This window comes from Pristiophorus japonicus, chromosome 20, assembly GCF_044704955.1.
Source record: "Pristiophorus japonicus isolate sPriJap1 chromosome 20, sPriJap1.hap1, whole genome shotgun sequence".
Classification (NCBI taxonomy): domain Eukaryota; kingdom Metazoa; phylum Chordata; class Chondrichthyes; family Pristiophoridae; genus Pristiophorus; species Pristiophorus japonicus.
Window position 1 is genome coordinate 47,410,255 of NC_091996.1, and position 20,385 is coordinate 47,430,639.

At 41.7% G+C, this 20,385-nt stretch overlaps 1 protein-coding gene across 2 annotated transcripts in view; it reads right to left on the bottom strand.

Annotated features, from left to right (window-relative positions):
- LOC139232516 (astrotactin-2) overlaps positions 1–20,385 on the bottom strand; it is a 1,052,969-nt gene that overhangs the window by 574,046 nt on the left and 458,538 nt on the right. For both annotated transcript variants that reach the window (XM_070862850.1, XM_070862851.1), the window contains exons 9-10: positions 13,185–13,318; positions 6,711–6,859 (exon numbers count right to left, since the gene is read on the bottom strand). In XM_070862850.1, coding sequence (XP_070718951.1) covers positions 6,711–6,859; positions 13,185–13,318 — 283 coding nt within the window. The remainder of the gene's footprint in view (positions 1–6,710; positions 6,860–13,184; positions 13,319–20,385) is intronic.

Genomic DNA, 20,385 nt, shown 5'->3' on the forward strand with positions numbered 1-20,385 from the left:
ACCACTGCTCCTTGCTCAGGCTTTGATTAAAATCACAGATAAGAGTCCCGATTATTGTCATCGGAGCCCGATCTTCATAGTTAACGAGGACCCCGCCAGCCTAGGGCGGGTGTCCTTGTCGCCTGAAATTTTAAATTGCAGGTGGTCTGATTTGAGCCGGAAATGAGTGAAGAAGTCCCCTGCTCCATTTTAAGTGCCCCCCTCCACCACCCCGCCCTCCCTCCTCCACGCGCCCCCCTCCCCCCCATCTCCCACCCTCCCACCTCCCGCCTAAATACGCCCCCAAAAAATATTGTAAGTTTCCCCGCTGGATTTCTTCATTTTGGCGTGGCGTAACCTGACCTTTAGTTTTGAGGATGGAGTCTTGATCTGCGCCAAAAAGATCGGGCTGCCATGGTAACAAGCGACACTCTCTCTCGCTCTCTCTCTCTCAGGGACCTAGAATGGGACCGGACCGGGAGAATGGGGACGGAGAATGGGACCCGATCAGCAAGCCCTTCGAGCAGGGTTGGGGATAAGTTGCTGCTATGTATTTTTCAATTCCTTTAGTGTGTCCGGGCATCTGCTGCGCCAATTTCCATACCTGCGCCGATTTCCTTAACTCTCCGGAAGGTTTTCCTGGAGAGGCCACATACGCTGGCCTAAGCAGAACTGGAGTAACACTCAGTTGGCCAAACTTCCCTAAATGGCCAGAATTGGCGTAGGTGGCTGGTTACGCCCCCTTTGGTTGAAAAGAAAACTGACCTAAAAAAATCGTAACTGAGTTACACTGGTGCAAATTGATTGGGGAAACTGTGATTTTTCAACTTAGGCCAAAAAGAGCAGCCTGTTCCAAAAAAACGGCGCAAATCACTGGGGAAAATTGAGCCCTTATAGCTGCCACTTACATGTGCCATAAATAACTCCCAAATGGACGCTAATTATTATTTTTATCAGAACAAAGAAGATTATGAGACTGCACTGGAAAAAGAGATTTGTTTCAAGGAGTGCTGTCTTATACCCTAATGTCTCCGGAGAGTAGTTTTTAAAAAAAAGCTGTTCCACACATCCTAAACACAGCTGGTTGCACCTCCCTGCAGGTTGATATATGCAATAGTGAGTGATCACATTTGTTTCTACCAATGAACCACATTCTACCTTTGTCACATTAACTCAGGCTTCAGGTATGTAAGAAAGCTCAGCTGGAGTTCTCGCAGCTCACTGCGATTCTGAATGATGACCCTGATAGGGAACTTAAAGAGCAAATACATTTCCAATTGTTCCTTTTTTAATAGATTATTCATTAATTTGGCAGATTTATAGTTCATATATCATTAAGAAGGCTACCAGAAAATATCCCAAATGAAGAATGTGACTCTTTTACTAGAAATGTTACATTGGTCACATTTAAGTACAAATGGGCAACAATAAAAATTATAAAACAAAATTGCATCCAAAGACTAATTTAATTTGCCCTTTTATCGTTGCGTTTAAACAAACTCATAGACTATGTGGACCAGTGGGTAGAATATAACCTTTCATCCCGGGGACCTGAGTTCAAATTCAGGCTTGGTTTGTTAAGTAGCAAATAACATTTGGCCAGGTGCCAGGCAATGATCATGTCCAACAAGAGGGAGCCTAACCACCCCTCACCTTAACATTCAATGATACTGCCATTGCCTAGTTCCTTACCATCAACATCCTGGTGGACACCATTAACTACAACAACAACAACAATTTACATTTATACAGCACCTTTAATGTCGCAAAACTAGAAACTCAACTGGACCAACCACATAAATACCTTGGCTATAAGAGCAGGTCCGTGTATTCTGCAGCAAGTGATTCACCTCCTGACTTTCCAAAGCCTCTCCACAAAGCACAAGTCAGGAGTGTTATGTAATACTCTTCACTTGCCTGGATGGGTGCAGCTGCAACAACACACAAGAAGCTGAGCACCATCCAGGACAAAGCAGCCCGCTTGACTGGCACCTCATCCACTAGCCTAAACATTCGCTCCCTCCGCCATCGGCGCAATGTGGCTGCAGTATGTACTATCTGCAAGATGCACTGCAGCAACTCATCAAGGCTTCTTCGACAGCACCTCCCAAACCTGCGACCTCCACCAGGTAGAATGACAAGGGCAGCAGGTGCTTGGGAATACCATCACCTTCAATTTTCCCTCCAAGTCACACATCATCCTGACTTGGACATATATCGCTGTTCCATAACCGGCGTTGGGTCAAAAATCTGGAACTCACTAAAACAGCATTGTGGGAGTATCTTCACCATGAAGGTTGCAGCAGTTCAAGAAGACCTACTACCATCGCCTCAGGGAATTAGCAATGGGCAATAAATGCTGGTCTTGCCAGCAATGCCCACATCCCAAAAATGAATTAAGGTTCAAATTTAGCACACAATAATCCGATGAAAGTTTCTCCTCCCTGCTAGATTTCTATGTGAAATGAGGTTGGGCAACCTCAGTCTTTTTTCTGTGGCATGAGTCTATTTGCAACAAATTGTCATTCTCACCTAGACGGGCACAATGATGGCTCAGTGGCAAATAAAATTGTCACATTGATGCAGGTTGGGAGTAAGGACGTTGTTACAGGAGCATGATCTTTTGTTATACTTGACTTCATACGAGGAATATTAAATGCTAACACTGGGTACTGGAAGCAAGTTATTCCATTTCAAATCACTTCACCTGCCTCCTTGATAGGCACAAATAGGCACAAGAAATTTACCTATATCTAAAGTTGTAAAACCTTTCCCCTTGTTATGGATTTATGTTTAAGCAGCTTTTTTTTCCCTTTTCAATTGTAAAATATCCCAAATATACGCAGTTTAGTAACTAGATTGGATTCAATTGAAGATGTGTTTGAAGGCAGTCCCAAAATCCTCGGACAGAAAGCCTCAAAACTCTCCCTGTATTCCCTCACAATATTTTACTGCAATCTGTCTCTGTTCTTTCTGCAGGCCTATTAAAAACTGATCAGCAAAATGGAGATCCAGAAGTGTATTTCCAGAGGTGATGATGGCTGTACCTCTTTGTGTCTTCCAACAGATAGAACAGTATGTGGGCTTTGTGAATCTTGACCCAGAAGTTATCACAGGGCTGCTTCTGTTCCCTCGATATTAATCCCCTCCCCGCCCCAACCTCCCCCACCCCCCATAACAGGCAGGGAGAGTCAGGGGGTTAAAAACTTAAATGTGGGGAAAGTGTCCCCAACACCCTGCACACATGCCAAGTGCCTTTTTTATAGTGATCTGAGTGTAAAATATAATTATCAGCAACTTTAGTTTATTGACTGGCATTGGAACTTATCTCCTAATATTCTTTTACAAGACAAATTATCGGGTAATTAAATAAAAGAATAGTGCAATTAGTGATGAAGTTTCATTGTATTGCCAAACTGGTGCTTCAAATTAACATGAATATTGGATTTTAATCATTGCATTGTTGAGTTGATGTTGCAATAGATGCACTGTTCAATGCAGCATCCATGGTAATGTAGTTTTCGGAGCAGATGGTTCTTGGCTATTGCAGGAAGTCTGCCAGCATAGAAACTTGCCACTATGGCAGTAAAGGCCCTTTTAACTGACATAAGTAACATTCAGATGGAGTTTCACTCGAAACACAATTTCATGTTTTAAACTTTCAATTCTATGACACCGTAAGACGCTCTTTCCCTCTCCCTGTCAACTACAACTGTGACAAAAAGCATTTGTTGATGACAATTATCTCCTGATAGATTAACAATCTAAATTACAATGACTTAGCTATTGCACAATGGGCATCAGCATTCAGTGGTCACCTGCCTTTACTCTTCTCACATTTACCAGGATTGCTGTTTCTCAGAGGATGCCGTGTGCTTAATGCAGCCTCATTTTACCGCCAACATGAAGTCAATACAAGCAAAGCAAATAGGATTATTTTAAACATCAGCAATAAAATTGTACTTTGCAAGACTGTAAAGCTGATACAATCGTATAGACTGTGAGTAAAATAAAATCTGGAAGACTGCTGGACAGCATCTGCGGACGACAGGTTGAAGAGCTGCAAGATTCTTGTTTTGGTCAACTGAACCAGGAGAGGATTAATAATTATGTTTTCACTGGGCTGCTGTAATCAAAATGATTTTTTAAACAAGAACTTGAAAGTAATGAGTCTTTAAAACAAAATCAATCACATCCAAGTATCATTTTCACATGAAATCTATTTCAATTTGAAAATTATTCCTTTTATTTTGTCAATTTTCTTATCTCCTGTCCTGAGAAGAGGGCTCCTGGCTGTTGTCTAGTATCATGTTCAAGTGGTTACTCTTCATGTGTCATTTTAGATAGTATGGGTTGACAGGAGATCACAATCAAGCCTGGGACTATCTTCAGTCAACATCCTCACACGTGTCCTTTCCAGTAGATTAATAACCTGCGCTGAGTTTTCAAAGAGCCCTGAGACAAGTGTAGCCCAGGTTCAGGCCAATATCATTTCCATCTCATTGAGAAGTTTTATTGAATGAAGATTATTTTGTATTCCATTAAGTGTTGCCAGTGTGGGCAGTGCCTGCCCTTTTGCTCGATGTCAGTATGTATCATAATATTCACACTACCGATTAATGCCTTTGATACTTATAACTGCAAACCTATCACAAACTATTATGCAGTTTATTCCTTAATGGAAATTCTACAACCAGATTACACTAATCAGTTATCATCTGTTATTCCTCCAGTTTAATTTGTTTCTCACTTCCTGGCTGTCTTTTTAACATTGATTTCACACATAAACTTTCTGGGAGAAAGAGAAATCCTGGATTGTTACCAAAACTATGGGGGAACCACTTCCAAAGATTGCTTCCTCACAGTAACCTAAGCCTAGCAGTCGAAGGTAAAGATAAACCAATGCTCTCTTACAGCACAGACAGAAGTAGAAAGATGTCATTTGTAGGACAGCCACTTGCATTTTGATTTGACAGGCTGATTTATCAATCGTAGCAGGTGTCTGCAAGTGCAGTTAATAATGAATAAATTCAACATTAAAGTAACCACCCTAAAATCTGTAGTCAATCCTTCAGCAAGCCTTGTTCTGTTATAAGTAACTGGCCCACAGGAGACACTGGTTGTTTTTCAGTCATTCCATAGGTAGACAGAGGTACAAACATAAGACAAATACTAAGTAGGAGTCTTTCAGTCACAATCTCTATATCTGAGGTGTAATCATGCACCACAAATACCATTTGATTAACCTCGACAAGTTGAATCCATTACTGAGCCCAGAGGTGGTCAAGAGACATTCACATATGATGCTCTCTTTCTTACTTTCCCCATCTTCCCATTCTTTTTCTATCTTTCACGTATTTTTATCTACCATGTTTCTCTTTTCCTCTTCACCATCTGCCTGGCTGTGCGATGTTGGAGAGGTGCTGCTATCCCTAGCACCCACAGAGATATTAAAAGTCTGCTATTAAATCTGTGGCAACTATCGTTTTTCATTATCGCAGTAGATGCTGAGACAGTTCTTCCTCGATAGTGTTCTCTTGTTTTTCAGGGAGAGAAAGCAAGGAAAGTGCGTGGGATTACAAGCACAAAATGAGATCACAATCCTGAGATGGGAGGCATTATCAAAATCTCAAAGGCAAGCCTCTGGTTGAATAGGGAAGTGTAGGTTGGCCTGCAGACAGGTGCAGGCCATTCGATTGATCAGATTGCTGGTATTCATTAAAATGGCTGCCCCATTAATTTGCACAGTCTCACCTCTTATATACCAGTCAGTCTAAACTAAAGACTGCAAACTGTAAAAGAATGCAACTAAACATGTTAGCGATAGCCACACCATAGATCAGCCCTTTGGATTTAAATGTGGATATGGCATTTGTCTCCATTCTTGAGAAAACAAACCAAAGCAGAATCAAACTCTATGCCACGTTAAAGGAAAATCTGCAGACACTTATTGCAGAAGGATCATAAGCCAATAAAAACATAAAAATGCAAGATATCAACAATAAACATAAAATGTTATATTTTCACAAGGTTGAAAAGAGACCTAGTCTTATTTTTCATCAACAAACGATAGTTTATAATATAATATTCTCTGCTCTGATTACTGGGCAGCCCTTGACGTGGCACTGTTAAAACAAAACTACTTGGCGCACACTCCACTCTATAACCAGAGGGAGAACGTTAAGTACAAGTGTTCTCGACATATAATCCAGCCACACAGAACATTAACGATTTTATAAATAACATGATGTGCTCGGACAGTGTTCTTTGACTTGTTGTGGGTGGGGTGGAGGAGGGGACCATACCTCACATTAAACCATGACTATGAATGTTGTTTTTGGATCGAGCAACTACCCTGGCACTGATGTTGACCACCGATGACCTGATGGGCAGTAAAAACTAAGTGCAATGGTAGTTACTCCATCCAAAAACAAAGTCACGACAGCCATAATGGAAACAATTTTAATGCTATTGATTTAATACTACAATTAGGTTGCCTTTACAAAATTAATCAAATGAGATTACATTATGTTAATATATAGATATACTTTGAAATGCATTTTCAAAAAGACTGACATTTTATTCTACTCAACATTTGATATCCAGCTTCGATTTATTTTTCTTGCAATGAAAATGTTTCCAACTAACTCCAATTGATAAATATGCAGTCAGAATACTCTCAATGAACAACCTTGTACAGTGAAAGCTTATTCAAAGAATTGAACACTTACCTGCGTAAAGATTTGGATCAATATAATCGTCCAGTTTCTTATAGAGGATTATGTAGTCCGCTATCTTGGTTCCTATCACAGGTTGGGCATCCTGCCATTCCAAGCCTATCATAGTACTTGATGGTTCTACACTTGCTGAGAGCCTCAATCTTTATTATAAAAGAAAAAGAGACATGTATTGAGGTGGGAAATAACTTTGGGTGGAAAGTTTAATTCCTCAAGTCTATATTTCACAGAATGCAGAACATAATTTTCCACTTATTGCATAATGCCAGCACTTCTATGTATCTACTGTGTGTGCACACAATTTCTGCATTTTATTTACCGCATCCCACATGATGGTGACTCAGGGCTCAGTGCTCAGACCGCTGCTGTTTCTAATTTAAATAAGTGACCTGCATTTAGAAACCCAATACAAAGTGGTCAAAATGCAGATGATATCAAACTAGGAGAGGCAGTGAACTGGAAGAGGTACCCAGAAATTACAGTGGGACAACATATGTAAATAGGAAGGACAAATTAAGGCAGAAAATTGGAAAGAGCTACACAAAGGAAGGAAAATTAGTTTACAGGCGTACTCCTGAATGGTATAGAAACAACTAAGGATTAAGCTTGAAGAACCTCGGAGTCTAATTAGAATCAAGATTAAGCTCATCTGACCCACACATTGCAGAAATCAACAACACTAATAGGATGCTGAACTACATAGTCAATACATAGTGCAACATGTCAGATAAGATAATGAGTAATCTAGATAGTGCTTTGACAGATCATACCTGGAATACTTCGCCCAGTTCGGGTCACCAAGAAACAAGAGAGACATTCAAGCACTGGAGGCAGTGCAGAGAAGAATCATAATGATTTACAATCTATATTAACAACTTGGAAGAAGGGACTGAGTGTAACGTAGCCAAATTTGCTGATGATACAAAACTGGGAGGAAAAGCAATAGTGAGGAGGACACAAAAAATCTGCAAAAGGATATAGACAGGCTAAGTGAGTGGGCAAAAAATTGGCAAATGGAGTATAATGTTGGAAAGTGTGAGGTCATGCACTTTGGCAGAAAAAAATCAAAGAGCAAGTTATTATTTAAATGGAGAAAGATTGCAAAGTGCCGTAGGACATGGGGGTGCCTGTGCATGAAACACAAAAGTATAGTATGCAGGTACAGCAAGTGATCAGGAAGGCCAATGGTATCTTGGCCTTTATTGCAAAGAGGATGGAGTACAAAAGCAGGGACGTCTCGCTTCAGCTATATAAGGTATTGGTGAGGCCACCCCTGGGAAACTGCATGCAGTTTTGGTTTCCATATTTCCGAAACATAGAAACATAGAAAATAGGTGCAGGAGTAGGCCATTCGGCCCTTCGAGCCTGCATCACAATTCAATAAGATCATGGCTGATCATTCACCTTAGTACCACTTTCCTGCTTTCTCGCCAAACCTCTTGATCCCTTTAGTGTAAGGGGCATATCTAACTCCCTCTTGAATATATCCAATGACCTGGCATCAACAACTCTCTGCAGTCGGGAATTTCACAGGTTAACAACTCTCTCAGTGAAGAAGTTTCTCCTCATCTCAGTCCTAAATGGCTTACCCCTTATCCTTAGACTATGTCCCTGGTTCTGGACTTCCCCAACATCGGGAACATTCTTCCTGCATCTAACCTGTCCAGTCCCGTCAGAATCTTATACGTTTCTATGAGATCCCCTCTCATCCTTCTAAACTCCAGTGAATACAGGCCCAGTCGATCCAGTCTCTCTTCATATGTCAGTCCAGCCATCCCAGGAATCAGTCTGGTGAACCTTCGTTGCACTCCCTCAATAGCAGGAACTTCCTTCCTCAGATTAGGAGACCAAAACTGAACACAATATTCCAGGTGAGGCCTCACTGAGGCCCTCTACAACTGCAGTAAGACCTCCCTGCTCCTATACTCAAATCCTCTAGCTATGAAGGCCAACATACCATTTGCCTTCTTCACCGCCTGCTGCACCTGCATGCCAACTTTCAATAACTGATGTACGATGACACCCAGGTCTCGTTGCACCTCCCCTTTTCCTAATCTGCCGCCATTCAGATAATATTCTGCCTTCGTGTTTTTGCCACCAAAGTGGACAACCTCACATTTATCCACATTATATTGCATCTGCCACGTGTTTGCCTAATCACCTAACCTGTCCAAGTCACCCTGCAGCCTTTTAGCGTCCTCCTCACAGCTCACACCACCACCCAGCTTAGTGTCATCTGCAAACTTGGAGATATTACACTCAATTCCCTTATCCAAATCATTAATGTATATTGTAAATAGTTGGGGTCCCAGCAGTGAGCCCTGTGGCACCCCATTAGTCACTGCCTGCCATTTTGAAAAGGATCCGTTTATCCCAACTCTCTGCTTCCTGTCTGCCAACCAGTTCTCTATCCACGTCAGTACATTACCCCCAATACCATGTGCTTTAATGTTGCACACCAATCTCTTGTGTGGGACCTTGTCAAAAGCCTTTTGAAAGTCCAAATACACCACATCCACTGGTTCTCACTTGTCCACTCTACCAGTTACATCCTCAAAAAATTCTAGAAGATTTATCTAGCAGGATTTCCTTTTCATAAATCCATGCTGACTTGGACCGATCCCGTCGCTGCTTTCCAGATATGTTACTATTTCATCTTTAATAATTGATTCCAACATTTTCCCCACTACTGATGTCAGGCTAACCAGTCTATAATTACCCGTTTTCTCTCTCCCTCCTTTCTTAAAAAGTGGTGTTACATTAGCTACCCTCCAATCCATAGGAACCGATCCAGAGTCGATAGACTGTTGGAAAATGATCACCAATGCATCCAATAAAAGGATATACTTGCTTTGAAGGCAGTTCAGAGAAGGTTCACTGGGTTGATTCCGGGGATGAGGGGGTTGACTTATGAGGAAAGGTTGAGTAGGTTGGGCCTCTACTCATTGGAATTCAGTAGAATGAGAGGTGATCTTATTGAAATGTATAAGATTATGAAGGGTCTTGACAAGGTGGATGCAGAGAGCATGTTTCCACTGATGGGGAGTCTAGAACTAGAGGGCATGATCTTAGAATAAGGGGCCGCCCATTTGAAACAGAGATGCGGAGAAATTTCTTCTCTCAGAATGTTGTAATTCTGTGGAATTCGCTGCCTCAGAGAGCTGTGGAAGCTGGGACATTGAATAAATTTAAGACAGAAATAGACAGTTTCTTAAACGATAAGGGGATAAGGGGTTATGGAGAGCGGGCAGGGAAGTGGAGCCAAGTCCATGATCAGATCAGCCATGATCTTATTGAAAGGCGGAGCAGGCTCGAGGGGCCATATGGCCTTCTCCTCTTCCTATTTCTTATGTTCTTATGTAAGGATGATCTTAGCGTTATTGGGTCTGAGTTATGAGGAAAGACTGGAGAGACTTATGTTTTCAAGAGATGTTTAATAATACTTCAAATTAAACTGTGGAGTCAAACTAGGAAATACAGGTTCAAATTAATAAAAGGTAATTTTAGGACTGGTATCGATTTTTTTTTGGTGTAAAAAGAATGGTCAACTTGTGGAATAAACTTCCAGATAGAGTTGTGGAGGTAAATCCTGGAATCACTTAAGAAATGATTGGATGCTACAATAAGTGAAAGTTAGGCCTCTCTGGATGGATGAGTTAAGATCGGACGAATGGCCTTCTCTGTAATTAAGCAACGTCTCAATTTCAAAATTCTCATCCTTGTTTACAAATCCCTCCACGGCCTCTGTAATTTCTTTCAGCCTCACAACCCCATGAGATGTCTGCGCTCCTCAAATTCTGCCCTCTTGAGCATTCCTGATTATAACTGCTCAACCTTCGGTGGCCATGCCTTCAGCTGCCTGGGCCCCAAAGGAGTAACTCCCTCCCTAAAGCTCTCCACCTTTCTACCTATTTAAAGACGTTCCTTAAAACCTCTCTCTTTGACCAAGCTTTTGGTCATCTGCTGCAATTTCTTCTTGTGTGGCTCGGTGTCAAATTTCGTAGTTTTGTCTTATAACATTGCTGCAAAGCACCTTGGGACATTTTACCACGTTAAAGGCGCTATATCAATAAAAGTTGTTGTTGTTGTAATTATCTTGCGATCTTATTCTATTACAAATTGCAATGTCTACATTTATACTGCGGCTGCCAATATAAACTTATCATATTGTGATTACTCCCTGCTAACAGTGGAGAGGCTGCACCAGTTCAGTCTTGCATGTCCCAACCTGTACTTCAGAGAAGCCCCTATGCTCCAACCAACTCTATTTCTCTGCTTCCCAAACTCCCATAATCTTTACTATTTAGCTCTGAATAAATTATAGAAAATCATATACAATAAGCATTATATAAAACTAAGGGCTGAATGTATGACTTTGAAAGACAGACTGAATTACATCTATGTGCCCTGGTCTAACTATCCTCCTCTCATAACTCCATTTCACCTTAAGACGACACTTGGTCTTGATTTCTATCAATGCCATGTGAGGTTGATTAGTCATTCAAGAAATATGGTAAGTGGACAGATTAATTCATCACACAAAACAAAGGGATGAATTCATCCTGTCAATAATTTTACTTAAAAATAAAATCAAAGTGAGCAAAACCGGGTTTCACCATTTTTTCCCGAACATTACTTTTTTGGTTAAAATTCTTGGAAGAGGAATTTTGCCCCTTCTGTGCTTTTACATAGTGTGCACCATTAAACAAAAGCTACAAATATGTTTGCTTATGATATAACAGTGGTGAATTGGATGGATCATGCGTGCCTATATCTTTGCAACTCACTGAAAGGAAGGCTCATAGCTCAACTGGAACATACATAAAATTCCGCAGTAGATGAGATAAAATCAGCAGTTTAAAAATAAAATTGCACTTCAGAAAAATGGAGAAGGAAGATCAAGTTAATGTATTTTATCCATCAGCCACACAGGCGGTGGTTAAACAAAAGGCTTCAAGAACGCAAAAGAGGCTTTGCTCTTTCTCTGACCGAAGACATCAGCTTCAGCCAACACTTTCAGGAGGGTGCAACATTTCAGACTTTCAGCAGGCGAAAGTAAAATGTTCAGGAAATGCCAGGAACATCCAAGGAGTTGATCAACGTCAATTCTTTATTTTGCTTTGGTTCTTCCCTCCCATGACACTAGACGAAAAAGAGCAAGGAATTCTCTGATGTCCTGCCCACATTGCTCCCTGAACCAATGTGTTTGTGAGACATTGCTGGCACAGAATAGCTGCTCACCTTTGTGTTCAAAACAACAGCCCATTAAATAGAAATTCATTATAAAGTGCTTTCAGATGTTTCAATGCAATGACACTTCGGTTTTATTTCTTTGTTTTATTTTCATGTATTTGTTTTTCTGTATCCTTGCCCCATCTATCCTTGTATCTTTCCTTCCCCTTTACTACCTGGTTCTTCACTTTTCCTTTCCTGACACCCTTTCTGCATCATCTTATATAATTTATCTTCCTTTCTGTTCTTCACCTCATATACACATCAAATTTGCACTGTTTCCTATTACATCCTTTGTACTGTTCCTTGTATCCCTATCTTCATCATCTGCCTTTTACCTTCTGTCAGCAACCATGCTTCCAGGATATTATTTGATCAAGGGCAGAAGAAGAGTGAATAAATCAAGAACATCAGGTCGAAAGTCAAGAAAATGAAATATGTTCGGCCGAGACTGATGAACAGGTAAATAGGGATTAACGGGGTCAGGCTGGATGTGGTGACTTGAAGCTGAAGTATCCCAAATTATCATCTGTCCTTATTATAAACTAGTCTCTGAAATCCAGTATTCCATTGATATTGACTGGCATTTGGTCTGGACTAGGTCACATACAATATTTATGCTCAGAGATACATCCACAGTGATGTATAACGATAACACAATTAAGTGACCTTTGATGGTCTTCAGGTTTGAGTCTGGCTGTTCTCAGCGACTTGAGTTTATACAAGTGCTGCATTACAGAAGTTGTGGTTCAGAATATCTTGATGAGAGCAGGGTTCCGTCCAAGAAAATCAGATTTTTTTTGAGCATCATTTTGAGACATTTAAAAAGAAAATGTATTCTAATTAAGACTTTGCCTCTGTACCTCAGAGTGTTAATAACAAAAGCATGAAGAGTAAAAACAAATTCTGATTTAAGATTAAATAAATAAAAATGCCCTTTCCCGCGAACACCTCAACTTACGGTCATGGTGAAGAACAAAGAATACACTCAGCAAGGTATTGGGAATCAAAGGACATTGCTAAAAATACCAGGGTTACATCATTAAATATGCACTTAAATCAATGTTACACTTGATCCTGCTGGCTCATTTGTGTTCCAAAGTTTGCTACAACTGTACCAAAGAGCTCAGACTGTGGTGGTATCTTATGAAACTTTATAGTCACAAGGATTTGCAACATCAGGTATCTGTAAATCCTTATTCAAAAGGTGATTACAAATGTGATTAGGATACGTACACAGGCTGAGGTAACGGGCTGCAGCTTGGGAGTCCATCCTCATCAAATGCACTCAAGTCACATCTGCACCAGTCATCAATGACATCACCCTTCCCCAAGCACCAATAGGAGCTCATTAGCGCAGTCTTGAAGGCCTGCAAAACAATCACAATAAGTGGGTGGCAAAAGCATTAAAACTCCACTCAGTAAGTGAGTCACCATCTCATTTCCTGTAATGCAACATCACAGCTAAAGGGCAACATAGATTATAAAATGTACATCTAATCCCCGACAGGAATCAATAATCCATCTCACGTCATATGTATTTCCAAGTCACAATTAACATGAAAGACAAACAGCACCCATCATCTTTGAAATTGGTAACATCCAATTTTCTTTTATGCCCTCCTGTGTTGCTTAGTATAGTCACATTTTTACAGTTAGAAAAACATTGCATGACAACTAGCAATCTGGCAGAATCAAAGCACAGTTCTTTTGAGTAGATTGGTATCACGTTACCTCAGAATTAAGGAACACATACTGACTTAATTACTTGTACACTTACTTTTGGGAAACGCAGAAAATAAAGGCAAAAAATTTACAGCAAATAATCTTGCACATATTTCAGCGCACTAACAAGGATAAGTTGCGCCGTGAAAACAGACATTTACTAAGTGGTCAGCTGCCTGTTTAACTGACATTTGGAAATAGGTGGTCTGTAACCCTTTTCTCCTGACCAGCAATCTGGTTTTAATGAAAACACTTTGCTCAGTTGATAGGGTTAAAAAGCCGATTCTCTGACTAATCCTGACTTGAGCAACTTTCTCGTACAGCGATGACTTTTCTGAAAGGGCAAAACAGTAGGCTCAATTTTGCCCAAAGCTGTTTTTTGGCGTGTTGTCAGTGTTATGCCCATTTTTAGAACCATAGAAATTTACAGCGCAGAAGGAGGCAATTTCGGCCCATCGTGTCTGCGCCGGCCGACAAGGAGCCGCAAGGCCCTTGGTCAGCAGCCCTAAAAATTACATATAAACCTATGAACAATGACGGAAAGGCAAAGAGCACCCAGCCCAAACCAGAAATACTCCAAAAATATTTGTGCCAAGTTTCCCCGCAGTATTTTTCAAATTTGGCGCCATGCAGCCTGTCCAATCACGTCGGGGGATGGAGCCTGCTATCTGCACTGAAAAAACGATGCCGCATCTTCTGCACATGCATGGGGAAAAAAGGACATTTTTGACGTTATTCCCATGGGTGTGCATGCGCAGTACAGCTCCCGGTCTGCAATCGTCCATTTTTGAAGAGCCAGTTGCGTGTGTGAGAAATTTTAATGCTGTGTGTGAACATTGGAAAAATCGGAGCTGCAATACAAGATGCAACGCAGTGCAAGGACCATGAATTTCTTACAGAATGAAGTGGAGACACTAGTTACTGTGATTGTGGCCAAATGGTAAGAGCTGGACACCAGCAGAGGTCACACAAAAGTTTTGCCCAAAGAAATGAAGAAACGCTGGAACCAAGTTGCAGAGGATTGCTGTGCAATGGTGACCAGCCCGAGATCTGGTGGCCATTGCAAAACGAAATGGCAGGACCTTGGTCAAGTAGTGAGTGTAAGTAATATTTTCATTTATTCAATGCAATTACAATTTTAATGTAAATGTGATCAGCTGTATATATCCCACCCAGCAGAAAGATGCCCTCTCTAAAAAGTTGTATTTTCATCTTTGCAGAGGAAAGTGGCATCTAACAAAAGGGAAAGAACTCAAACACGAGGAGGCCCGGCAAATCTGCACCCACTGACACCCTTGGAAGAGAGGGTCCCTGTTTTGATGGTCCTGCCTGGAGAAAAGCAACCACCACTGCACAAGCTGGGCCCACACTCGAGGGAGAGGGTAAGTCCTGCAAATTCCACAGTCTGGCTTTGCTAAATGTTAAGTACTGCACGGGCTAGCCATGCTTCGGTTCATGGGGATGTCTCTGTCAGCTACGCTTCGGTTGATGAAATGTGCTATCATTCATTGTGGTCCTTCAAATGAGCCTGCTGCCTGTGCTGTGTGAGCCTACTCATCCACCCTGCCCACTCCTCTGCTGCTAACCATTTGTCTGTTCTGTTATATTTTGCAGAACTTGAGGCAAACCCTGACGATGCAGAAGAAGATTCAGACAAGAATGAGCCTGAAGAGGAGAACATCTTCCAATCCCATCTTCCAGACCAAGAGCAGGGGGTGAAGGGGAGGGTGAGGGGATGGATGAAGCCCCCACTGTTATACTCACTTTTGAGGATGTGTAGGTGCCGCCTATTGAGGTGCTAGCCCCTTCCCTGACTAGTGGTTTGGGTGTTGGTGGGACATAAGAACATAAGAAGTAGGAGCAGAGTAGGACATATGGCCCCCTTCAATAAGATCATGGCTGATCCGATCATGGACTCAGGTCCACTGCCCTGCTCACTCTCCATAACCCCTTCTTCCCTTATCGTTTAAGAAACTGTCTATTTCATTGAAATTTATTCACTGTCCCAGCTTCCACAGCTCTCTGAGGCAGCAAATTCCACAGATTTACAACCCTCTGAGAGAAGAAATTTCTCCTCATCTCAGTTTTAAATGGGCGGTCCCTTATTCTAAGATTATGGCCTCTAGTTCTAGCCTCTCCCATCAGTGGAAACATCCTCTCTTCATCCACCCAGTCAAGCCCCCTCATAATCTTATACGTTTCGATAAGATCACCTCTCATTCTTCTGAATTCCAATGAGTAGAGGCCCAACCTACTCAACCTTGTCTCATAAGTCAACCCCCTCATCTTTGGAATAAACATTGTGTACATTCTCTGAACTGTCTCCAAAGCAAGTATATCCTTTCGTAAATATGGAAACCAAAACTGCACGCAGTATTCCAGGTGTGGCCTCACCAATATCCTGTACAACTGTAGCAAGACTTCCTTGTTTTTATACTCCATTCCCTTTGCAATAAAAGCCAAGATTCCATTGGCCTTCGAGATCACTTGCTGTACCTGCATATTAACCTTTTATGTTTCATGTGCACAAGTATCTCCAGGTCCCGCTGTACTGTAGCACTTTGCTATCTTTCTCCATTTAAATAATAACTTGCTCTTTGATTTTTTTCTGCCAAAGTGCATGACCGCACACTTTCCAACATTATACTCGATCTGCCAAATTTTTGCCCACTCACTTAGCCTGTCTATGTTCTTTTGCAGATTTTTTGTGTTCTCCTCACACATTGCTTTTCCTCCCATCTTTGTATCATCGGCAAACTTGGCTACGTTAGACTCGGTCCCTTCCTCCAAGTCGTTAATATAGATTGTAAATAGTTGGGGTCCCAGCACTGATCCCTGCGGCACCCCACTGGTTACTAATTGCCAAACCGAAAATTACCCATTTATCCCAACTCTCTGTTTTCTGTTAGTTAGCCAATCCTCTATCCATGCTAATATATTACCCCCAACCCCATGAACTTTTATCTTGTGCAGTAACCTTTTATGTAGCACGTTGTCAAATTCCTTCTGGAAGTCCAAATACAGCACATCCACTGGTTTCTGTTTATCCACCCTGTTCGTTACATCCTCAAAGAATTCTAGCAAATTTGTCAAACATGATTTCCCCTTCATAAATCCATGCTGACTCTGCCTGAGTGAATTTTGCTTTTCCAAATGTCCTGCTACTGCTTCTTTAATAATGGACTGCAACATCTTCCCAACCTCAGAGGTGAGGCTAACTGCTCTATAGTTTCCTGCTTTTTGTCTGCCTCCTTTTTTAAATGCAGTTTTCCAATCTGCTGCGCCTCCCCAGAATCCAGGGAATTTTGGTAAATGACAACCAATGCATCCACTATCCCTGCCGCTACTTCTCTTAATACCCTGATTTAGATGAAGGAATTGAGTGTAATATCTCCAAGTTTGCAGATGACACTAAGCTGGGTAGCAGTGTGAGCTGTGAGAAGGACGCTAAGAGGTGACTTGGACAGGTTAGGTGAGTGTGCAAATGCATGGCAGATGCAGTATAATGTGGATAAATGTGAGGTTATCCACTTTGGGGGCAAAAACATGAAGGCAGAATATTATAGCAGATTAGGAAAAGGGGAGGTGCAACGAGACCTGGGTGTCATAGTACATCAGTCATTGAAAGTTGGCATGCAGGTACAGCAGGCAGTGAAGAAGGGAAATGGTATGTTGGCCTTCATAGCTAGGGGATTTGAGTATAAGAGCAGGGAGGTCTTACTGCAGTTGTGCAGGGCCTTGGTGAGGCCTCACCTGGAATATTATGTTCAATTTGGTCTCCTAATCTGAGGAAGGACTTTCTTGCTATTGAAGGTTCACCAGACTGATTCCCGGGATGGCAACACTGACATATGAGGAGAGACTGGATCGACTGGGCCTGTATTCACTGGAGTTTAGAAGGATGAGAGGGGATCTCAGAAATATATAAAATTCTGACGGGACTGGACAGATTAGATGCAGGAAGAATGTTCCCGATGTTGGGGAAGTCCAGAACCAGAGGACACAGTCTAAGGATAAGGGGTAAGCCATTTATGACTGAGATGAGGAGAAACTTCTTCACTCAGAGAGTTGTTAACCTGTGGAATTCCCTACCGCAGAGAGTTGTTGATGCCAGTTCATTGGATATATTCAAGAGGGAGTTTGATACGGCCATTACGGATAAAGGGATCAAGAAATATGGAGAGAAAGCAGGAAAGGGGTACTGAGGTGAATGATCAGCCATGATCTTATTGAATGGTGGTGCAGGCTCGAAGGGCCGAATGGCCTACTCCTGCACCTATTTTCTATGTTTCAATGTTTCTATGTTTCCATGGTTTCCCACCATCTGCGGCTGGGGATTCCAGTGTGGTGCATCAAGGACACACTGGGCCCCACTGTCAGAGACTGCTGGTCCCAGTGGGATGTAGCCAGGCACATCCAGGGCCCCACCGTCCGAGGCTGCGGGTACCACTGGGGATGCTGCGAGCCACACCCAGGGTGAGGAGGAGAGGGAGAGCACAACCATGCTCACACTCATGATGTCAATGAGTGTGGTGAGCATTGACCTTATGTGATCACTCCTGGACACCATCAGTGGGGTGGGTGATGAGATATCGGGATTGTCAGGAGAAGTAACAACACTCTCACGAGAAGTGGGAACGCTGTCCATGAGTGAGGGAATATCTCAGTCAGCTGAAACCATGTCAGTGAACATGAGGGAGGGAATGGCACAGGTAGCTGATGCGCTGTCAGTGACATGAGGGAGAGAATGTTGCTGGCAGTTGAGACACTTTTGCTCAACATGAGGGAAGGAATGTTGGTGGTCATTGAGACACTGTCAATTTGCATGCGGGAGGGCATGTTGGAGTTAGCTGCTGCAATAAGGGAACACGTCCAGACCCAGCACCCATTGACAAAATCAACTGCCACTCCCACTCCAATCCCCACACCAGCCTCTGAAGAGTTTTTTGTAAGTTATGTAAATTTACAAGTTTAAAGTTAGTAAGTGATCTTAAAGTTAATAAATGATCTTAAAGTTTGCATGTGATCTTAACTGAAAACTTAAAATTTTGATACAAGAATATTTTTTATTAAAGTTAAATTAAGTACAAATTAAGCCGAGCCTTCCACATTGCCGCCTCTACCACCTCCCACACCTTCAGCAGGTGCGCACTACCCGAGATCTGAGGAAAAATAAGCTTGGTACCAACTTCAGAAACACTGCACCATCTCCTGCGGGCAGGGGTGGTGGAGTCACCAAGAACAAGCACGGCAGGCAGTCTTAGAATAAGGTGGAGGAGAGATGGGTGCAGCCTTTATTTGCTGCTGCTGCTGTTGTTGGTGTTTTTGTTATTACTGATACTGTTGTAACTATTGTTCTCAACTTAAAAGACTTTTGTAAGTTATGTAAATTTATAAGTTAAAAATTTTAAGTGATCTTAGAGTTTGTAAGTGATCTTAAAGTTTGTAAGTGATCATAACTGAAACCTTTAAAGTTTGATACAAGAATAATTTTTGTTAAAGTTAAGTTAAGTACAAAGAACTGTTTGTTAAACTTTTGAATAAAATATATTTTACATTAAATCTGAATCATTGTCATTATTTGTTCCATTATTAACACAGCAGTCAGGATAGGTTCGTTGTTCTCTCTCCCCCAAGGTCTGTGTGGATGGACTGCTCTCTCCCCCGCCTTCCAACTCATTGCGGTCTTGTGACTTCTCCCTTTCTACTTCCCCTGCCCAAACTCATTGCAGTCTTGTGCCTAGGGCAGAAGCCTTCCGATCGCCACCTCCGTCCCCCACCCCCTCCCCCCGGGCTTGTTTTCCATCCAAGCTCCGAGCCCCTGTGCCCGGGCGTGGGGTCGATTCTGATGATGACATATTGAATGGTGGTGCAGGCTCGAAGGGCCAAATGGCCTACTCCTGCATCTATTTTCTATGTTTCTAGGTTTCTATGTAATACTGATCAACATGTTGATGAGAAGGTGAGAAAACACACCTGAACACATTTAATACGAATAGTAGCATGCATTCTAGGATAAATACTTATTTTTGACAAAACCTTTTTTTTAAGAATTGAGTAACAATTATGATTTGTCTGGTCATTTCACAAGATAAAACCTGCCAAAAAAACTAAATATACCATTAGAAGAGGGGTGGGGGGAAGAATTGAAGGACAAAATAACCCCTTGCATAAATCAGCTGTTTGAAGACACAAATAATGTTAAAAATTTTACGGATATTTGACTCAGTGGCCAATTTTTAAAAATAATGCTCCTGTGAAGCACCTTGGGATATTTTACTCTGTTAGAGGTGCTATATAAATACAAATGTTGTTGATGTTATTGCTAGAAGATGCAAAATATAAAGCAGGTATATAGAAAAAAAACATGAAGCTAATTGCAGATTGGCAAGTATTTTTGCTGAAGCTTCATGAAATCCATATCACTCAGTAGATTAAGACAGAGAAGGCAACAAAAAAATAAACAGTGGAAGAGATTGTGTTTGCGTAGGTGGCAGAATTGAACTGTGGGAATGGAGCCGAATGGGCAATTGGGCTGGGCGAGGAATTCCATATCTTGAGGGCAAAATGTGGTAATGCTGATCCTATGGAACTGGCATAAACTAGACAACTGGAGGTCTAGAAATCAGGGAAAATCAGGAGTGGCACATTATTTTTGGATCATTGTCTGCAGCCTTGGCCACATAGGCTGAAGCATTTTAATATGATTCTG